General features: G+C 38.5%; 1 protein-coding gene across 1 annotated transcript in view; it reads right to left on the reverse strand.

Annotated features, from left to right (window-relative positions):
• Positions 1 to 20,962, reverse strand: part of ARHGAP21 (Rho GTPase activating protein 21) — a 135,327-nt gene that overhangs the window by 61,356 nt on the left and 53,009 nt on the right. The window contains 2 exon segments of the mRNA XM_044228132.1: positions 15,149 to 15,173; positions 15,441 to 15,620. Of these exon segments, the coding sequence (XP_044084067.1) occupies positions 15,149 to 15,173; positions 15,441 to 15,620 (205 nt within the window).

The following is a 20,962-nucleotide window of genomic DNA, read 5'->3' on the forward strand; positions in this document are numbered from 1 at the left end:
TTCCTGTTGTGCTGGATTTTAACTCCTCTGCAAACCCAGGACGTTTGTTACGGTGTCCTAACCACAAGCAAACATCCTCCCGTCTCTGACCCTACCGTTGCTGGACCCCTGAACTATTTCAACTTGCTCTCAAGACCTTCCATCTCCTTTAGCCTCCCTATTCTTTAAGCCTAGCAGTCTCCCTCCAGAAATCACTTTCTTTCTTACTGAGATCACCCATAGCTCAGTATTTCAACAAGATCCACCAGCAACCTCAGCCTCTTTCCTCCCTCGACCTTTCCAAGCATTCAGTTTGCCAGCCTCCAACTATGGAGAATTCCATCCACATGCCTACTCTGTGCCTCTTCTTGTCCTGGTATCTCAGTTGAATAAAACTGCATAACCTCTAACCCACTGATTTACAGTTCCCAAGTTCGGCTAAGTTCTTGATACTGCTCACTAACGTCTCTTGCTTATGTTTTAATCCCCATTCTCTCAAGGTTCTGTTTCAAATTCTAATGATCTTCTTGAAGCCACCTTGATTTCCTCACACTATCTGGATAGCCTTGTCTCTCGCGTCACTGTACCTCAGTGGCTGTATCTCTCTCTCTGCCCATCCTTGCTTCCTCTTGTTCTACCTCAAGTAAGGATTGTTACCAGCCTTCTTCAAGACCCTGTTTCCTTCCCAGTCCCCTCTCATGTGCAAAACTTCAGTCAACCTCTGTTCTTCTCTCCCCTGGACAGACATACCTGTTCTGAGAGACAGACCAAAGCTTCCCGAACTTAAAAGAACAGCAAAACGTCTCCCTGTCCTTCCACGTAGCTACCATTTCTTATTCTCCTTTCCTTCCTTTTCACACTTCTTGAAGAATAGTCTATACACTCATTTCTTGACTTCTAAGTTGAGGGACTGTCAGACACTAGCAAGCAGCCCCTCCCAGCGTGAAACTTCCCACCCACCCCATTCCCATCCTCATCTGGTTTCGCTGCTCTAACGTGTGCTCCAACCGAATGACACTTAGTTTCCGGATCCCCTCTGCTCACTGTACCGATGTTATTCTCAGTAACTTAACCAATTTGCTACTGGTCAAATTAGCTCTATCATTACCCTTTTTTAGTCCCAATCCAAGTGAAATTTCTATGACAAATGGTAAGTCACCCCCCCCCCAAAATGATCGCCCCTCACTTAGCAAGTCATCAACTCCTCCTGGTTGTCTCCATACCTTCCAAATCTTATTCTCAGATTTCCTTTCTGATTCTTCTTTCTCTGACCTTCTTAGATGTTACCTTCCCTAGGGTCCTATCTTTAATCTGTGTTTTCATGCTCTCTGGGCATGGTTTCCTTTATGTCTAACAGGACTTAGCTACAGCATAGCTAATACATCCAAGTTTTTAACTAGGTACTGAACATTCTACAGGCATCTGAAATGCAACTTCTCCCAAACTAATCCCATCTCCCCAGGAGAAGGAGGTGGATATGTTTCTCCTCCAGAATCCCACGGTTAACGGCCTCTCCATCTATCTATTCACTCCTGCCAGAAAACCTAAGTATAAATTCACAAACATCCTGAGTTGGTGACAGAAAAACCATTCCCAAGCCCTACCAGCAAGTCTGGGCAAATATAACTTCCATATCTCTGAAATCTATTCTAGAACACTGGTTTTCCTTTTTTTTTAAAAAAAGATTTATATTTACTCACTTGACAAAGAAAGAGAGAGAGCACAAGCAGGAGGAGTAGCAGGCAGAGGGAGAACCAGATTCCGGATGCAGGACTCGATCCCAGAACCCTGGCTGGGATCATGACCCAAGCCGAAGGCAGACACTTAACCTACTGAGCCACCCAGGTGTCCCTCCTTCCTTTTGATGAAATCCTCATCATCTGTCAAGAGCACAAAGAACATTCCAGAGACCCCTTCCCAGGCGCTCCGGAGAGGATTCCTGGTGCTGTGGTCTGGCTGCACATATGTGATTCTTCTACACTTTCCACCTCCGTCAGAGTGGGGGCTTCTTGAAATCAGGGCCCTCACCTTACAGAGATGTTTGTTAAATGTACACATGCCAGGAACTGTTCTGGGTTTTAGGCCAATAAAATAAAGTTCCTGTTCTATATTCCAACTGAGGAAGAAGATGTTCAACAAGCGATAAGCAGTAGGAGAGGAGGTGATAAGCACCAGGGAGAATAATAAGCAGAATAGGAAGGGGGGAAGGGGGAAGGGGGAAAGAGCAAAAGGCAGGGAGATAAGACTATTTTCTTTTTCTTTCTTAAAAAGATTTTATTTATTTATTTCAGAGAGAGGGAGCACATGCAGGAAGAGGGAGAAGCAGGCTCTCTGCTAAACAGGGAGCCCGACATGGGGTCCCATCCCAGGACCCTGGGATCACGACCTGAGCCAAAGGCAGACCTACTTAACCTACTGAGCCACAGAGACGCCCTGACATGGTCAGGCAAGTCCTCTCTAACAAGTGACGTGGGAACACCTACCTGAAGAAAACCAGGTTAGAGGCCCTACTGCTCCCTTCCCAGCAATGAGATTAGGGACTTGCTTGTGGCAGTGACTCAACATACATTTGCTAAGTGAATGAATTAATAACAGGAAACATTATTTCTAGATTTAATGTACGTAGCATTTCTAGGCAAATATTTCTGTTTGGAAAATTATGTTAGACTTCGAAAGCAGGGACCAGAACTATCACAATTAACTTAATAACTGTGTCTATGAATCACGTATTTTGAATGTAGACTAGGTGGAGAGCAATGAGGAGAAAAAAATGGGACTATGCAGCCAGATGGTGTCTGTGATCAAGCTCTTAAGTCATGCAGCAGCTGGGAAAAGACAGCTCGAATCACCTAATTACAGGGTCACCTCTGCAACATTTTCTGTAGACAAGTTTTTCCAGAGGACAGCCTAGAACATTACTAATCCGGTCATGTACTTTCCTTGACTTTTTCACCTTTATAGCTCTATCTCTAATTAAACTGTCTGAGACCCTAAATTTCATATTTCTTAAAGGTTTTAGAACACTTCCAGAAACTCTTTAAAATTGCATTTATTTTCTTGACTGCCAAAGTAACTTCATGCCATTTAGTCTTAAAACCAACTCCAAAAAATTGGATTTCTGACAGTGCCTACTTAATCCAATCAAATTTCTTTCACTTTAGATTACTGTGAAAATGGTTTTCTGGAACTTTAAAAGTGAAGTTGGATTTTTTTTCTAACTTCTCATTTAACTTGACCACCTGACCAGTGTACTTTCCGAAGAGGTTTCCCAAATTCCTACTAAAGTCCAGGATTACTCTATTTTTGTTCCTACTGCCCCAGCTTACACATTTAGCAGCTACGTGAAATAAGATCTCTAAATTTCAAATATGTCTGACGCTTTGTGTTAAAAGGGAGGAAGGTGAAAGAAAGGAAGGAAGACAGGTAGGAGATAATCATTTTCTTCCTCGACAGCAGAGGCACAGACATGAACATGCAGAGTTGTGCAGCTTTGGGAAGAGCCATTTTGGACCAGGGCCAAGTTCAGGTGGCGGAGCCTCCCTTTATTCAATGTGTTGACTCAACAACATTTGAGCTCCTACCAGGTACTTACTAGGCACTGAAAATTCAACAATTAAAGATAGTTTCCTTCCTTAATGACCTTTGTTCTTAAAAGTAATACATAAAAACACTTTTCATAAAGACAGTGAACAGTTTACGTGTGGGGGAAACCTTCAGTTTACATACTCTAGTGACTAATTTTTTATAAGGGATATAATCGCCCCTCTTATTTCTGCATTTTCCCATATTGGATCTGTGTTGCAACCACTACTTCCCAGGACCAGGTAGAGGAGGAGGCAGAAAGTCTCCTCTTGTTTATAATCACTCAGATGAACTGTCTGCAAAACAACAGTAGGGATTTTCCAGAAGAGAATGAGAGAAATTAACAGAGAAGCATTGAACAATCTACTTATTTCATCTTGTACAAAGTGTGCTTCCCTGCACGTTGAGAATAACTACCACTTTCTTGCCCTCAGCATCTCTCGGACCAGCAAAGGTTTCAGTTCTTGCAATATTTTCAAAAAACTATACATCACAGTTTTAAAATGTACACATATCCTTGCCATCATTGTCCTTTATTTCTGGGGTACCCCTGTGTTTTGACCATGGACTATTTTACCATAAGAGAATCTAGGGGCCCTCATTTCCAATTTCCCACCTATCAAATGGAGAGGAATAAAATAAATATATTGTAGGTAAGTCGCTAATAGCAAAATGTAGAATCACTTACCATCTTTGTGTGTGTTGGGGGTGTGCATGTGTATATATGTGTATGTATGTATGTGTGTGTGTGTGTATGAGCTTACACATTTTTATATTAGGAAACACTGTCCATAAAAGCAAACTACAAATAGCTTGGTAATTTTATTTTATCTATGTTGACACAATATAAAGGTATCTTAATAAGATAAACATATGGGTAGCAAATCTTATAATGAGGTATCCATCGATGTACTAACAAATTGAGCTAGTACAGGGGAATGCGTAATTTATATCCGAACCACAGTGCGTATACATGTAAGCCTGACTGCTAGAAAACCCCATCTCAAAGTACTATTAATATCAATAATATAATCTATGTCCAGGCTACTGAACATGAGCCCCTTCCATTTTAAGAGTTTCTCCACCCAGCAAGCAGAAGAAAAGCCCAAGTCCTGTGTAGTTACAAATCTATCGGGAGATCCTCCCACATTAATAATAAGGGTAACTCGAAATAATGCTCCTACTGACCTAAAGACTATCTGGGTGTTAAGCAAAGAAAGGGGGAAAAGGGAAGGAAACCAATCTCTAAGAAGTGGCTATGGACCAAACTTCACATAGATTTGTAGGCTGAAAATATAATAGCCTGGAAACAACAAATCGAGCTAGTAAAGGGGAATGCGTAATTTATATCCAAATATAAATCCGAATCTATATTCTAGATCTCAAAAAATCCCCAGTAATAATTTCTGAAGGTCAACAAAGGCAGAATAGTCCAATATACAAAGAAAACAACAACAAACCTCAAATAACAAAACAAAAACCCCCTCTGAGCTAGAACCACCAGGGTTAAAAAAAAAAAAAAAGAAAGAAAGAAAGAAAGGAAAGAGAAACAGACCTACAAAAATTCCTAAGTGGAATTACCAGACACAGATTACGAGACAACTCTGCTTACTATATTTGAAGAAGAAAAAAAGCCTAAACATGATAAAGAGAAAACTATGAGAAGCAATCATGTATACTTTGGTGCACTACCCTAAAGAATTTCTAACAATCAAAATGTAAAACCCAAACTGCTAAGAAGAAAATTATTAGACACATATTAGAAGAAATTATCTAAATGCAGCTGAGGAATACTTGGGGAAAAAAAAAAAAGAGGAAAAGACAGAATTTAGGAGCCATGGGGGACAGAATAATAACATCTAACACTTGTTTAATTGATCCCCAGAAGAACTGAAGGAAGCATTGAAAGACAGATAATATGTGAGGAAATACTAGCTGAAAATTTTCTAAAGCTGATGATAGCCACTTGTCGACAGACACAAGAAGCTCAATAAATTGTAAACAAGAAAAATAAAATAATTCTCACCAAGACACATTATTACAAAATGGCTTTATTACAAAGATACAGAGAAAATCTTAACAGCAGATATAAAGTTTGCCTTCAGAAAACCAGTAAAATCAAAATATGAATTCATATAGCAAAAATATAAGACAAAAGAGAGCAGGATAGTACCTACAATATGTTGGAAGTAAATATCAATATAGAATCTGTAGCCAGCAACAATCTCTCCAAAAAACGAGAGCAAAATGAAGACTTTTCAGGGAAAAACAAAACAAGCAAAAACCCCAAGAGAACTGCAATATAACATGAAAGTAACTTGCAAGTACAGGGAAGATGAGAGGTAACATGTCTTAAGACCATTATATTGTTTCAGAGGAGAATAAAATAGGAATTAGCATTAGACTTTGATAAATTTGCATATTATAATTTCTAGGATAACCACCAAAGAATTGCAATATCTTATTTAATCTGAAAAGAGAAAAGAAATATAAGAAATTCAAAATAAAACAGAAACTTCAAAATAAAGTAGATTAAACAATAAATGTAATTAATTACATTAAATGTAAACAGACAAAAATTTCTAAATCTAACGATGGTGAACTAGCTTGTTTCAGAATCAATTCTTCCACCCATGAGCAACAACCAGAAAAGCTGGACTAGTACAGGCAATATTCGTGTAAAGGCAGAGAAAGTCTTCAAGGCAAGAGGACTCAAAGGGACAAGATCCCAAAGAGAAGGAAGTCCAGTGAGGAAAGTTCAATGTTTTGCACTGCTTTTCACCACCTTGGGGTTCTTTCTGCTCCGAAAATACTGGCTGAAAGACTGAGGAGCTGCACAGAACCTCCATCAGTCTCAAAGGGCCAGGAGAGCAAAAATGGGTATCTAAAGCCAGCCAAGGAAGAGGGTCTGGAAAACACCATATGCTGTCAGATGGAGCCTCCAAAGGAATACATCGTGTGAGGAGGGTGAAAAAGAGAAAGCCCAAGCATGTCAAGTGTGCAGGTGTGCTGTACAGATTCCCCTTGAGAGAAACTGCGGTGGGGGACACAGCTGAGGGACAGCCCCAGCAGCCACACCTTCAGATCCACCACCATGGTCACACAGAGGCCACACTTCCCCATTCCTGCTCAAAGCAGGACTCTGCTGAAGGGCAGTGTTTGCTTGGGAGCTCCTCAGTGGTCTCACTGAGACCTCCTTAAATTGTGCTGCAGTCTGGTATATTTCCTACCAAATCCTCCCTTCCCTCTCTTCTTTCACAGATGTCAGACCTGCAGTATGGTCTGAAGTCTTCCCCTGCGTCTCCCACTCCCTTCTCGGTCACAGGCATTTCTCCCAATAAATCTCTGGCATGTCTAATACTGTCTTGCCATTGTTCTTGTTCTGGCATCTGTTTCTCAGAGAACTTGAACTGCTAAACCAAACATCAAAGAGACTAAGGTCTACCTTTAAGTAAAGGCAATCCCTGAACAGAGATGGAAAAACCCTAACTAAATATAACAGAAAACCAAATCTGGCAATATGTGAAAAGTATGACATATTATGGAGACACTTGGTTTGGTCCAGTAGCACAATGCTTAACAGTTGGAAAAATAAGTCAATATAACTCACTATATTGAGAGATTAATGGGAAAAAAAGTAAAAGGTTTATGCCAAAAGATGCAGAAAATTCAAACCTTACCTATGGGGGAGAGACATACAATGTTCATAGATTAGAAGATTCGATTATTTCACATTTTCAAATAATCAAATATGGTAACTAATACAAAACCCATTAAAATTCCAAAAGAAATTTTTTGTAGGTGTAGAAACGGAAAACTGATTCTAAAATGTGTATGGTATTGCAATTGACAAAAATGGCCAATCTAATCATGAAAAACAAAACTGAACGACTTACTCTACCTAATAGTAACATTTATTATGTAGTAACTATAGTATTTAAGATCGCAATCTTGCTGCAAAGAAAGTGACCAATGTAATAGAAAAGAGGTTGGCAAACTGTGTGTAAAGAGCCAAATAGTAAATATTTTAGGCTCTGCAGAACACACATGGTCTCTGCCACATATTCTTTTTTTAAACAACTATTTAAAAATATAGAAGTGTTCTTAGTTTGAAAGCTATACAGAAGTGAGACACAGGCCAACCCCTGGAACAGAAGAAAGTCCAAAAACAGACCTACGTGTATACAGATACTAAATGATCAAGGTGGGTTACGCAGTTGGGTTAGAGTGGGTTAGAGCAGTAAACGGAAGTACAGACTTCTCACTTAGTAGTGCAGGGCTAAATGCATATTCATATGGGAAAAAAGTTAATCCTGACCTCATACTACATATAAAAAGAACCAATCACAGGTAATCTGTAGGTTTAATTGTGAATGATAACACAATACAGCATCTTGTAGATAACACGGGAAAATACCTTTGTGACCATGCAATAGAAGAAATTCTTAAACAGGACTGCAAGTATTGCTCATAGAAGGAAAGACTGACAATTTAGACTATATTAAAATTGGGAACTTCCCTTTGTCAAAATTACTAATAAGAAATTGAAAGGCAAGTCACAGTTTGATATCTGATACAGATAAAACTAGTAAAATCCTCATCAAGAATATTAAAAGAACTCTTACAGGTTAATTTTCTTTAAAAAGAGCACTGATACCTAATATCCAAATAAAGAGCACTCATACCTAATAATCAAATTCAAATAAAAGGTAATCAACCCCATTAGTCAGGAAAATTAAAATTAACCCATATTCCATATCACTGTACACCCACTAGAAAGACAAAAATTAAAGACTGACAAATGCTAAATGTTAGTGAGGATATGGCATAACTGGGACTCTCACACCCTATGGCTGAGTATATAAATTTGTACAATCACTTTGAAAGAAGACTTAGCAATATCTATTAAATGTAACTGTATGAATACCTATGACTCAGCATGTCACTTCTGGATAGACATGACCGCTAGAAATAAGCACATATGTGCCCAAAAGTACATGCATAAGAATGCTCTTGGCTGCGTCGGTGAATTAGCTAAACACTGGTTGAATTAGCTAAACACTAACTAGTTTAGTTAGCTAAACACTAACTAAAGTTGTGTATGTTCCCATTGTTTTATGTCAACTTTAAAGAGGTACAACTTACACATGATAAAATGTACCCATTTTAAGTGCTCACTTCCTAAGTTTTGATCCTATGTAACCACCACAATCAAGATAAAGAGCATCTCCATCATGCCAGAGACCTCCCTTATATGCCTTCCCAATGAACTGGTTTAGATTTATCTTTCTTCTCATACAAATGGAATCAGACAGTCTGTATTTTTTAGTGCTTGGTTTCTTTCACTCATCAAAATGGCTTTGACAGCCAAAAGCATGAGCAACAAAAGCAAAAGTACAGAAATCAGATTTCATCAAAATTAAGAACTTTTATGCATCAAAGGGCATTATCAAGAAAGTGAAAAAATCTACAGAATGAGGGAAAATATATGCAAATCACAGATCTGATAATAATCTACTCTCTAGAATATATATAGAACACTTACAACTCAAAAACAGAAAGACAAACAACCTAATAAAAAAAAATGAGCAAAGGACTTGAATAGACATCTCTCTAGAGAAGAGACACAAATCGCTAACAAGCACATGAAAAGATGCTCACCATCACCAGTTATTAAGGAAATGCGACGGAAACCACAATGAGATCCCACTTCACACTCACTAGGTTGGCTATAATGCAAAAATGGAAAATAACAGGCGTTGATGAGGATGTGGGGAAATTGGGACCTTCACACACTGCTGGTGGGGACATAAAAATGGGGCAGTTGCTGTGGAAGACAGTTTGGCAGTTCCCCAAATGTTAAACAGAGAATGTCCATTAAAACACAGCAATCCCACTCCTAGATATATATACCCCAAAGACCTGAAAGCAGGGACTCAAACAAAAACTTATACACACAGATTTGTAGCAGCACTAGTCACTGTAGCCCAAAGAGGGAAATAGCGCAAACATCCAACGGTGGATGAATGGATACACGTATTGCATCTGTACATGCAAGGGAATGTTTTTCAGCCAGGAATGGATTACTGCTACTTGCCACACACGGACAAAACTCAGAAACATTCACAGGGACAAAACTCAGAAACATTACACTACGTGAAGAAGCCATATGAAAATGTTATATAAAATATCCAGAACAGATGAGTCCAAAGGGACAGAAAACACACCGGTGATTATCAGGGGCTCTGGGGAGGGGAGAAGAGTGAATGACAGCTTAATGGATACAGGCTTCCTTCTGGGGCAATAAAATGTTTTGGAACTACATAAAGGTGGTAGATGCTCAGACAGGTCCTTTAATTCTGTACTAAATGCCAATGAACTGTTCACTTTAAAATGGTGAATTTTATGTTCTGTAAATTTCACCTAATATAAGAACTAGTTTTGGAGATTGAGCCACAAGGCTGTGCCTGTCCCACTGCATGGATATAGCACAATTTCATTATTCTCTTCCTATGTTGAGGAGTCCTTAGATTGAATCCAGTGTTTGCCTGTTGATTATGAATAAAGCAGCTATGAATACTCCTATGTAAACATTTTTGTAGGCAAATGTTTCAGTGATCTTTAGTAAATACCTATGAGTGCCCTTATCATTTCATAAAAATAAGTGAAAAATATCAACAACAGCTCTATCAGTCATGAAGTGCACAGGTATCAAAACTACTAAAAACATCAAAGATGGAAATCAATTGCAAATATTAAAGCAAATGGTGTGGTATCCCTGCTGCTGAGCAGACTTAAGCCAACAGGACATGTTCGATTAGGAAGACGAAGAAGAAAATTAAAGAACAAGTATGAAATGCTAATACGAGGTTAGCCAAAACTGTATCTGAAAGTTGAATTCGAATCTTTTCACACTCTTTACCGTTGAAGGGAACAGAACCCTCTTTCTCACTCATTTCCAAGGAAGAATTATGACAATAAAGAATTTTCTGAGAAGTCATGGTAGAACCTGGGGGGAAACCCTACAACCAGATGGCTTCAGTTCGTAAGTCCAATACTGCCCTTGCTAGTTACTTGAACACTTCATGCCCCCCATTTCCTCGTCTAAAAACTGGAGGTGATACTATGCACTCCAGAAGGCTGATGAGTTAGTCCATGCAAAATTTCAAGACACACTGTAAGTCAGGGGCGGCCACTGCCACCACACTAGTGGCAGTATCGTAGCCAATGAGGTTTATCCGAGGCGCGATTATTGCTAATTGAAACTATGACCACGACCACCACCGGCTCCTCCTCCTCCTCCTTCTTCAACATCATCATCATCTCTAGTTTCTTTCTTTTTTTTTTTAATTATGTTTTTTTTTTAAGATTTTATTTATTTATTTGACAGAGAGATACAAGTAGGCAGAGAGGCAGGCAGAGAGAGAGGAGGAAGCAGGCTCCCTGCTGAGCAGAGAGCCCGATGTGGGACTCGATCCCAGGACCCTGAGATCATGACCTGAGCCGAAGGCAGCAGTTAACCCACTGAGCCACCCAGGTGCCCCTCATCTCTAGTTTCTAAAGTAACTTCAAGATAATGTCAGACACTTGTGGATAGTCTACTGAATGGTATTAAAAATGAATAAAAATATGTAACTAATTAGTATATTTACCTACCTACAAGAGAAACTCAAATCATTGGAACTGTCAATATAGTTAAAAATGGGTCCCAAGGGGTTTAGTTAATGCTCTACGATGTCAGCAGAGACCCATGGAACTCATTTAGTATTGCTACCTTTTAGAAATAATGAAACACACTTCTATTGCCTTACTCCACACTATAGAACATGGACTGCCCATAATAAGAATTTCCTCTTACAACAAACTTTCAGGTCCATTTTTTAGTGTTATATTACTCCGAGGGAATAGGTTTCCAGCCTATTAATGGAAATTAGTAGCATAAAATATACCCAATTTTCTCAGCTTTCCAGAATTTACTTCTTCATTAAATGGAAGACTGTTTGGTCTCTAGGCACAGTGGGTACTGTGCAGCTGGCATAAAATGATGAAATGGCCCAATCAGATTTTGCGCTCAGGGATTTGGAAGTATGATGATGAGAGAGGAAGGAAGAACATACAGTCAGGGTTGTACCTTACACAGATGACGGCTCATGAAAAAACCAGGTATAATAACTATGAAAGTCATTTAGAACCTCCAGTGAATACCAGACTCTGGGTCTTTGGAAGATCAGAGCCAAGATTTTGTTGTTGTTACTCTCTGCATTTAGTAGCTTTCCAGGTCCTAATTCTGGGGCCTGTGGCTCCCTACATATCCTGTTGCCCTTGACACTGAATTTGGAGATGCCCTGATGGTTTTTTAGAATGAACACATCTTTCCTGAGGTACTTTGTGGAAGTTTCTATTTCTTTTCTTTTTCTTTTTTTTTTTTAAAGATTTTATTTATTTATTTGGCAGAGAGAGAGGGAACACAAGCAGGGGGAGTGGGAGAGGGAGAAGCAGGCTTCCTGCCAGGCAGGGGCTCAATCCCAGGACCTTGAGATCATGACCTGAGCCAGAGACAGGCACTTAACAACTAAGCCACTCAGTTGCCCTGGAAGTTTCTATTTCTTGCCACTAAAAAAGCCTTGGTTAAAAAACCCAAACATAGGCTACAAAGCTGTCTAGTCAGAAACAACTGCGATCACAAAACACAAATTTTTACTACAGAGAAAATTTGTAATATCCCCAATTACTTTTTTTCTACTATTAATGCTTAAATATAGATTTTAATCCCAAAGTAGAAATCCAACAGTTACTTAACTACCTAACAAAATGATAAACACATTTTTAAAACATTGGAAATGTCCCTACAATTAAACTGAGACAGAATTTTTACTCACGGAGTAAATAGAAAAGAAATAATAGTAATTATAAACTTTTACTTATTCTTATTTTGATAATTTATGAATATCTTCTCCAGAGACTTAAGGGATAACAGGACAGCAGCAAGACAGCAATTATCTACAAGCAACTATTATCACCAAAAAATATTTTTCTACTTTGAAGGCCTTTTTCTTATAAATATTATTTGCATCATAATACCAAAAACTAATCAATAAGAAAAAATAATTTTAAAACACAAGACAGTACACATATATAGTATATAAAAAACAAATAGAATGGGAAAGTTGGGTAAGGAGAATAATCAGAAAATTAAGTGGCAAAAGAGAGTCCACTAAATTGCCAAAAGGAAAGAACACTAAAACAAAACGTTTCAGCTGTTTCACAGAATTTTGGCATTATAACAGGATCTCTTAGGAGTTTGAATAAATGTCTGGCAATTACTTCCTCTCCAGTGATTCTAGGCTTTACACTGGAGGCTGGGATTCCATTTCATTAAAACAAAATTTACATAAAAGGATTTTGTAATCTCACTATGCTTGAAAATAAGTTTTAAAAGAATATAAAACTGTAAAATAAAAATCATAATGTTCAGTTGAATTAAAATAATAAACTAAATGTAGTTTGCCTCTAAATTGGTTGCATTCTCAATCAAATGATCTATAAAGAAAATTTTTCACATAAAATATATTCTCATGGTTGATTGATGGTTGAGTTGAAAAGGTATTATGAGTGCTGTAGTTTAGTGAAGTAGGCCTCAGAGGACTAGCCCGTGACCCACTACCAACGGGATGACAGGAGCATACCTTGTTCCTGGGAGGCAAAGGAGCAGAGCACTAGGCACTCCTTAACTCAATGAACGTTCTGAGTCCACTGCTAGCCAGGCATTCAGAATTGAGTAGTAAGTGCTGACTGTTCCCATAAGGCTTCTAAACTTGGAATATCTCTGACTTTTATATGAATTCTTTGTCTTTAGGTATCCACAAATATGGAACAAATTTCTTCGTTTTTGTTTTTTAAGATTTTGTTTATTTATTTCTGCCCCACTGAGCAGGGAGCCTGATGTGGGGCTCGATACCAGGACTCTGGGATCATGACCTGAGCCAAAGGAGGATGCTTAATGACTAAGCCACCAAGTGGCCCCTAAACTTCTTTGTTTTTAATTTTCTCAAGGCAGAGAAATATCACAGAATTTCATAACATACTAAATATACCCTATTTCATCCACTGATTCCTGACTTTACATAAGTCAAACTATTTTTTAAAAGATAGCATTATTTATTTTAAAGATTTATTTGAGAAAGAAAGCGCATGTGTGTGTGAGCAGGGGAGGGAGAGAGATAATCCTCAAGCAGACTCCCTGCTGAGTGTAGAGCCCGGCACCGGGCTCAATCTCACAACCCAGAGATCCTGTCTTGAGCCAAAACCAAGAATCTGATGCTTAACTGACTAAGCCACCCCGGCGCCCCCAAGGAAAGTTTTACTTTTAAACAAAAACAAATGAAGGAAAGTTAAGTAAAGAGAAGAAAGATGGCAGAGTTCAGTGCAGATGAACTTCTGAGTTAGACACCTGCTCTAGAAGTTCAGCTCTGTTCTTTAGTGGGGTGATCTTGGGAAGGTCATTTCACATCTTTCTCAGCCTGGGTTTCCTCATCTACAAGATGGGAATACTGGCTCACACCTCTCAGCATTATTATGAGTACCAAATAGGATAAGAACATATACTATGATGCCCGGCATGGATTAAGTCTTCAACCAGATGGTGAAAATAGCTTGTCTTGTGTACCACAGGATGTTGTGCGCGTGGCCTCTACCTACACGCCAGAAGCCCCACCCCCACAGTCAGACAAAATGGCGACCGTCAAAAATGGCTACAGATATTGCCACGTGTCCCCACGGAGCAACTGAATGCAAAGTGGAATCCTGTAACAAAGAAAGGACCCGAGGAGAAAGACTGGTAAAACCCAAGTATAGTCTGTAGTTTAGATAGCAGTATCGTACCAATGCTAGTATCTTAATTTTGTTCACTGTGCCATGATTATATAAGTTGTTGAACATTAGGGGAAGTCAAATGAAGGATATATGCAAACTGTGCTATTCTGGCAACTTTTTTTTTTTTTTAAGTCTCAAATTATCTAGAAATAAAAGTTTTTAAAATGGGTGCACTTTATTGTATACAGATTTTAGCTTATTAGAATTCATATAAAATTAAAACAAAAATATGCGGATGTTATTAAAAACTATCCCTATCCCCAGCCTGATTCTCCTTTTAAACTCATTAAATAAATGCTTAAGTCAGGAGTAAGATTAACTACAAGAAGACCTAAAACACTCTACCTTTCAGTATTTGAGTCCATAAATCTACTAGATAAAACACACAGCACTTCTTACCTAAAAGAATTATTAAATTTATATGATTACTAATTAAATAAAAATATCAGATTAGTTTCCTTGTAATCATTTCTGTTCCTCCACATAAATACTAATATATAATTAAAAGTAAAGTCATCACATGTTCAAATCATAAGACAATGCATCCATAAAACTCTGCAGTTGACAGTAAAATTATTTGACTTCCATGACTCTCACATCTAAGAGTTACACAGTTAGACTCCAAAAACAGTATCAGTTCATTTAATATTACTTCAAGAGCAGAAAAATATGTAGATAAACATTCAGAGAAAAATTAAAACTTTTTATAGCATACCTCCTCTGTTGCCATTTTCTTCATCCTACAATATAAAAAAATACAGCCATATATTAATACTTAATTATAAACGCTAGTGACATCACAGCAAGGTTCAACTCAATTCAAACCACCCTCCCCAAAGTGTGCCAGTAACAATGTCACTAAGTGCCCTTTGCCAGAAGGACAGCGCTTTCATACACAAGGTAAGAGGGGAGGTTGAGAGGAAGATAAGAAGGAGGCAGGAATTATTTTGTGGAGTTTTTTCAGTAACTTGAAAATATATATTATTTTGTAGAGTGATTTCTCTTACCTTATATGAAAATTGAATTGCAGACTCTGGGGGATACACAATAAAATGCCTTAATGTAAAACCAAAGCCTTGAGATGTTCTTTTCAACATAACTGTTTTGGGACCTGGCCAGGAGAATGTTTCATCTTCGGACGGTGATACAGTTTCACTTTGTTCTTTTCCATCTTTAGTTTTTGATACCTAAAATAAGAAGATATTTAAAAGTTAACTTGATAACTCAATACACTTACTCACTTAGGGAAAAAAATCATATGTAAACATATAATCACCTGAGCACAGACACAAACCTAAGGGAGAAAAGGGAATCAGGTTCTTCGTATTATAACAAATCATGGAAAGCATCAAAAATGGAATTTTTTCCTAGAAAGGGATGCTATGAGAGTTAATCAGAAGCAAGAAGGAGCTCTTGGAAATTAGAAATATAATGGCTTAAATTTAAAATGCAATAGAAGGAATGAAGCTAACACCACAAAAAGGAAACTATGAAAGAAAAGATATGTAACTCTTGGGCGCCTGGCTGGCTCAGTGGGTTAAGCCACTGCCTTCGGCTCAGGTCATGATCTCAGGGTCCTGGGATCAAGCCTCGCATCGGGCTCTCTGCTCAGCAGGGAGCCTGCTTCCCTTCCTCTCTCTCTGCCTGCCTCTCTGCCTACTTGTGATCTCTCTCTGTCAAATAAATAAATAAAATCTTTAAAAAAAAAAAAAAAGAAAAGATATGTAACTCTTACTACTAAGGCAGAACACTGAAACTGTTATGAGAGTCCAACAGAAACAAGAGATGATTAGAAACTAATAGACAAGGCCTTCAAGTTCTGAGCACAAATCCAGTATCCACGTCGATAATCCTTCCACTCCCCTGGCCATCCAGTATTTTGATCTCCTCTCCTCCACTCTTGGTTTTCATGATTATAACTGCAAACCCTGTGCAATTTCAAATCAAAGATTCCACTTTTCATTTCCTCTCATTCCTCAGCTCTTCTAAATCTGCTAGGTGGGGCTGCCTCTCCTACCTCCTCCCTGTCCCTCACCAACCCACGTTCTCACTTCTCTCCGAAGCTAGCTTCAATTCACTCCTTTACCTTTCTTGTGCGTCCTCAAAGTCGCCTGACAAAACCTAACGCTGGGTAAATAATTAACATTGCCTACTCCGGACCTGTACCTAGACAGCCGAACAAGACTGGCATTAAAAAAACAAAACAAAAAAACTAAGCTGTTTTCACTCTAAGTTCATAACCACTAACCTCAAGGGAGACTTTTAGTGTTGTCTGTCAGTAATAATACCGTTCTCCCCAGTCTACTCATGCTACGTGACTATCCCATCCCTTCTCCTCCAGTCGCCTGTAGCTAATGACCCTGCTTCCGACTACACTGAAAAAACACGAAGCATGAGATGAGAACTTAATCACTTGTCACATCTACCACTTACCACCTGCAGTGGGATCCATGTTTTCCTCCCTTCCTTCCCATACAATCCTGCTCCGATGGACCATTCTTCTAGGGCCCCTACCTGTATACTAGATCCCTCTTAATAGTCAAAGATGTGGTTCCCACAATTCTCCCCTCTCTTTCATATCATCTATTTTCTCTACTTAGCCCTATCAGAACACACACATTTTATAAATTCTTTAATTTTAAAACAACAACAACAACAACAAAATTGTGGAACCACAGAGCCCTCTCCAGTTACCACCTTGTTTGTCTGCTGATTCTTTAGACCAAAATTCCTCTAAAGTTGACTATGGTAGCTCTCTCCATTTTTCTCCTTGCATTTCCTCTTGGTCCCCCTGAATCAAGTTTTGTCTCCACAATTCCCTGTTACTGCTGTCCTGGTCAAGGTCAACAATGGTTTCTACACTGCTAAATTGAGCAACCGATGTTCAGTTCTTGTCTTGTGTGACATATCGACTGGTTCAAGGATTGCGCTGCCCTTTTTGAAAATTTTTCTCCACTTGACTTTCCATACTGATTTTATTCCTAATTCATGGTCTGTTTCTTCTGCCTTCCTTGTTACTACATCATCTGCTAAACTTTTGAACTTGGGAATACCCAGGGCTCAGTCCATGGACTTTTCCAGCTCTATTCTGTCTTTTGGTGATTTCATCCAGTCTCATGCTTTAAACTCCACTTATATACAGGCGACCCCTAACTTCCAATCTAATAGGTATCTCTTACGTCTGCATTGCTACTAAGATTTTGTATTAAATTACAATTCCAAGTTCATCTTAGCAGTTTTGAAATGTCACTTTTATCAAACAGCAGATACTTGAATTTCTTAAATTGATTTTATTTTTAATGTTTCACTAGTGAACCTATCTATTCCTTCACAATGATTTGCTTCATATGAAGGTGTTAAAATTTAAAAATTATACTAAGAAGAAAATAAATCCAAGAGACTTCTGAATCCTGAATATTTTCATCACATAGTCAGTATCCGGACTGTTACTAGTGACCTATTAATTTCATTTTCTTTTCTTTCTGGAAAGATAGCTAGACAGTAACATTCTCCAACCACACCTGCAGTGAGGGCAGTAGGGACCAAGTTCTACTCAACGGAATGTAAAGAAAGTAGTATACAACATTCAAAAAACAACTGCATTTCTACATACTAACAGTAAGCAAATGGTACCTAAAAAATTTTAAACTACCGTTCAAAATATGAAGTAATAAGGACAAATCTGACAAAAGATCTGCAAAGCCTATTAAACTACAAAACATTGCTGAGAGATTAAAAGAATATCTAAATAAACGGGAAGATATACCATGTTCATGATTCAGGAGACTCAGTATTGCTATAATGTCAATTCTCCCCAAACTGATCTAGAAATTCAATAAAATCCCAGGAGATTTTTGTTTGGAAGTTAGCAATCTGTTCTTAAAATTTACTTTAAAATGAAAAGATTCCCAATAGCCAAAACAAATTAGAAAAAGAACAAAATTGGTATACCTGGAGTACAAGACCTCAAGACTTACACAGCACCATAATCACGACTGAAGCCACCTATGAAGACTGTGCATCTGAAGCTAATTTATCATAAATGCAGTTTAGTTTATCCTTCCTTCTAGAAGTTAGGGATTTTGCTAGAAAAAGGAAGTAACAGCAAACATCAACATGGGAGAGTCAAACTGAGTCTCAATGTGATCATATGATTAGGTGAAATCTGTAGGATAAAGATTATTATTCTGGGCTGAATTACCCAAATAGCTAAGATTTAGAGTGGTGACTGGGCCCTCCTTTTGTGAATGAAATGAGAGAATCCTTTTACCATGCACACAAGCCACCCCCCAATTTATTCAGTAAGTGAATATTGAGCACCTACTATATATCCAACGCTATTCCACCCAGTGAGGATACGAGGGTAAATAAAATATACATAATTTGTTTTCTAAATTAAGCTTCTTATTTTGAGATAATTACAGATTCAGATGCATTGGTAAGAAATTAACACAGAGGGTTCTCCTTGATCTTTATACAATTTCCCTCAACAGTAACATCCTGGAAAACTCCAGTAGGTATCACAACAGGATAATGACATGGATACCATCCAGTCATCTCATCCCCAGCAGTCACTCGTATCCTGCTTATGTTCAGTTCTACGCTGCAGTTGTGTCACTTGTGCAAGCTTGTGTATCCACCACCAGTCAAGGGACAGCAGAGCTCCGTCACCACAGAATCTCTCCTGTGACTCGTTCATAATCAAATCCACCCTCTCCCTTCAGCTCTCACCCAGTCTCTGACTCTAGGCAACCGCTACTCTGCCCTGTATTTCTATCATTTTGCCATTTCAAGGATGTCGTACACGTGGAATAACACAGTCAGTACACTTTTGGGAATGCCTCCTTCCACTCGGCAAATTCTCTGGAGATTCAGCCAAGCTGCTGCCTGGGTCAACACCTCGCCCCTTTTGTGGTCGAACTGTACTCCAAGCTCTGGATGGACAGCAGTCTGTGTAAAGGACATCTCCTTGTTTCCAGTTTGGGGCTACTAGGAATAAACAGGTTATGAGCCTTCATAGGCAGGTTTTGTGTGAACATAATTTCCATCTCTCCGGAATAAATATCCAATGGCTGGGTCACAGGTACCGACATCTTTATAAGAAACCGCCAAACTGTTTTCCAGATTGAATATAGATTTTTACAGTCCCAGGATGTATGAGAGATCTAGTTGCTTTGCTTTTCTTGACAGCATTGGTACTGTCATTATTTTTATCTTAGCCATTGTTACAGGTGTACAGTTACAGGTACTGTGATTATAATTTGCATTTCCCTAATGGATAATAATCAACTTTTCGTGTGTTGCTGTCTCATTATGTAATTGTAAAGCACAAAAGACTCTTTAAGGCTTAAGATCAATAAACCCTTTCATGTTACACATGGGGAAACTGAGGCCCAGATTAGTTAAGTGATTGACCTGAGATTACTGCTGCCTAATATTGGGCAAGAAATAAAATCATGGTTTCCTGAATCTGAAGCTAGAATATCTCATATCTCCTCTATCTCATTTTATTTTCCATCTCTTTTATTCTGTAGCCTGCACGATCCTTCTCCCCAAAGGCTCTCTGATCTAATTTATTATATTTTAAAATTTCATTTTCCTTCAGGACTCTGAATTGAGCACTTTAAAAACTGTACATGTATTAATTTTCTATTGAGTGCATTTTTAGGACTTGGCCCCACAGTTCCCAAATATATTCAAGTTTTCTTCTCTCTTCCTTTGAATATAGAGAGAACCATCTGTATTATGATTTCATGCTTCAAGTTCTGAACTAAGCCTGCTAGGTCTCGTTCTACCGAGTTCTTCACAAAAATGGCGAGGATGGGATGAAGAAGAATAGGCAATTCCTTTTTTGATCCCTATAAACTTTTTAAGATTTCTGAATGCAACACAGCTCTGTTGCTCTATTATTCTTTCTTCCCAGAACATTACACGGAGTCCTCTCCAGCTTCCTATATTTTCCCTATAGGACAGAAGGGAGGATTATACTGCTTTCCACACAGAAAGCGAAGATGAAAAGAAATACACATATGTACCTTCTCGACTCTTTCTTCTACTTACCCACGGAGCTGTTTGATCTGTTGCATTTTATATGAAGGGCAAACCACAGGGACACAGTGAAGGACAGAGCAGTCACAGATCCCTCCACTAAGAAGACCCCTAATCCCACCCCTCTCCACACGTCTCACCTCCCCACCGCGAGCACCAATTCATGTACCACAGCATCAGGTGCAAAAAGAAAAAAAGCGACTAGAACAATAGCAGTTAAATTCCTGTTTATGAAGAACTGTCATTTGATCCCCTTAAAAGACTTCATAACAAGGTCACTTGATTGAATAAATAATAACTCAAGGTTAAAAGAAGCCAAAATAAAGGGCAAGAACTACCCAGATATAAGAATTAGACAAAGCAACCTAAAGGAGTGAAAAGGAAGGTGTAAGGGAAAACAATCATGTAACAATAAAGGAAATTAAAACCTCACAGAAGAGCGTGCAAACAGGCATGAGGGAACTTTGGATCACGTAAATGT

This window comes from Neovison vison, chromosome 12, assembly GCF_020171115.1.
Source record: "Neovison vison isolate M4711 chromosome 12, ASM_NN_V1, whole genome shotgun sequence".
Classification (NCBI taxonomy): domain Eukaryota; kingdom Metazoa; phylum Chordata; class Mammalia; order Carnivora; family Mustelidae; genus Neogale; species Neogale vison.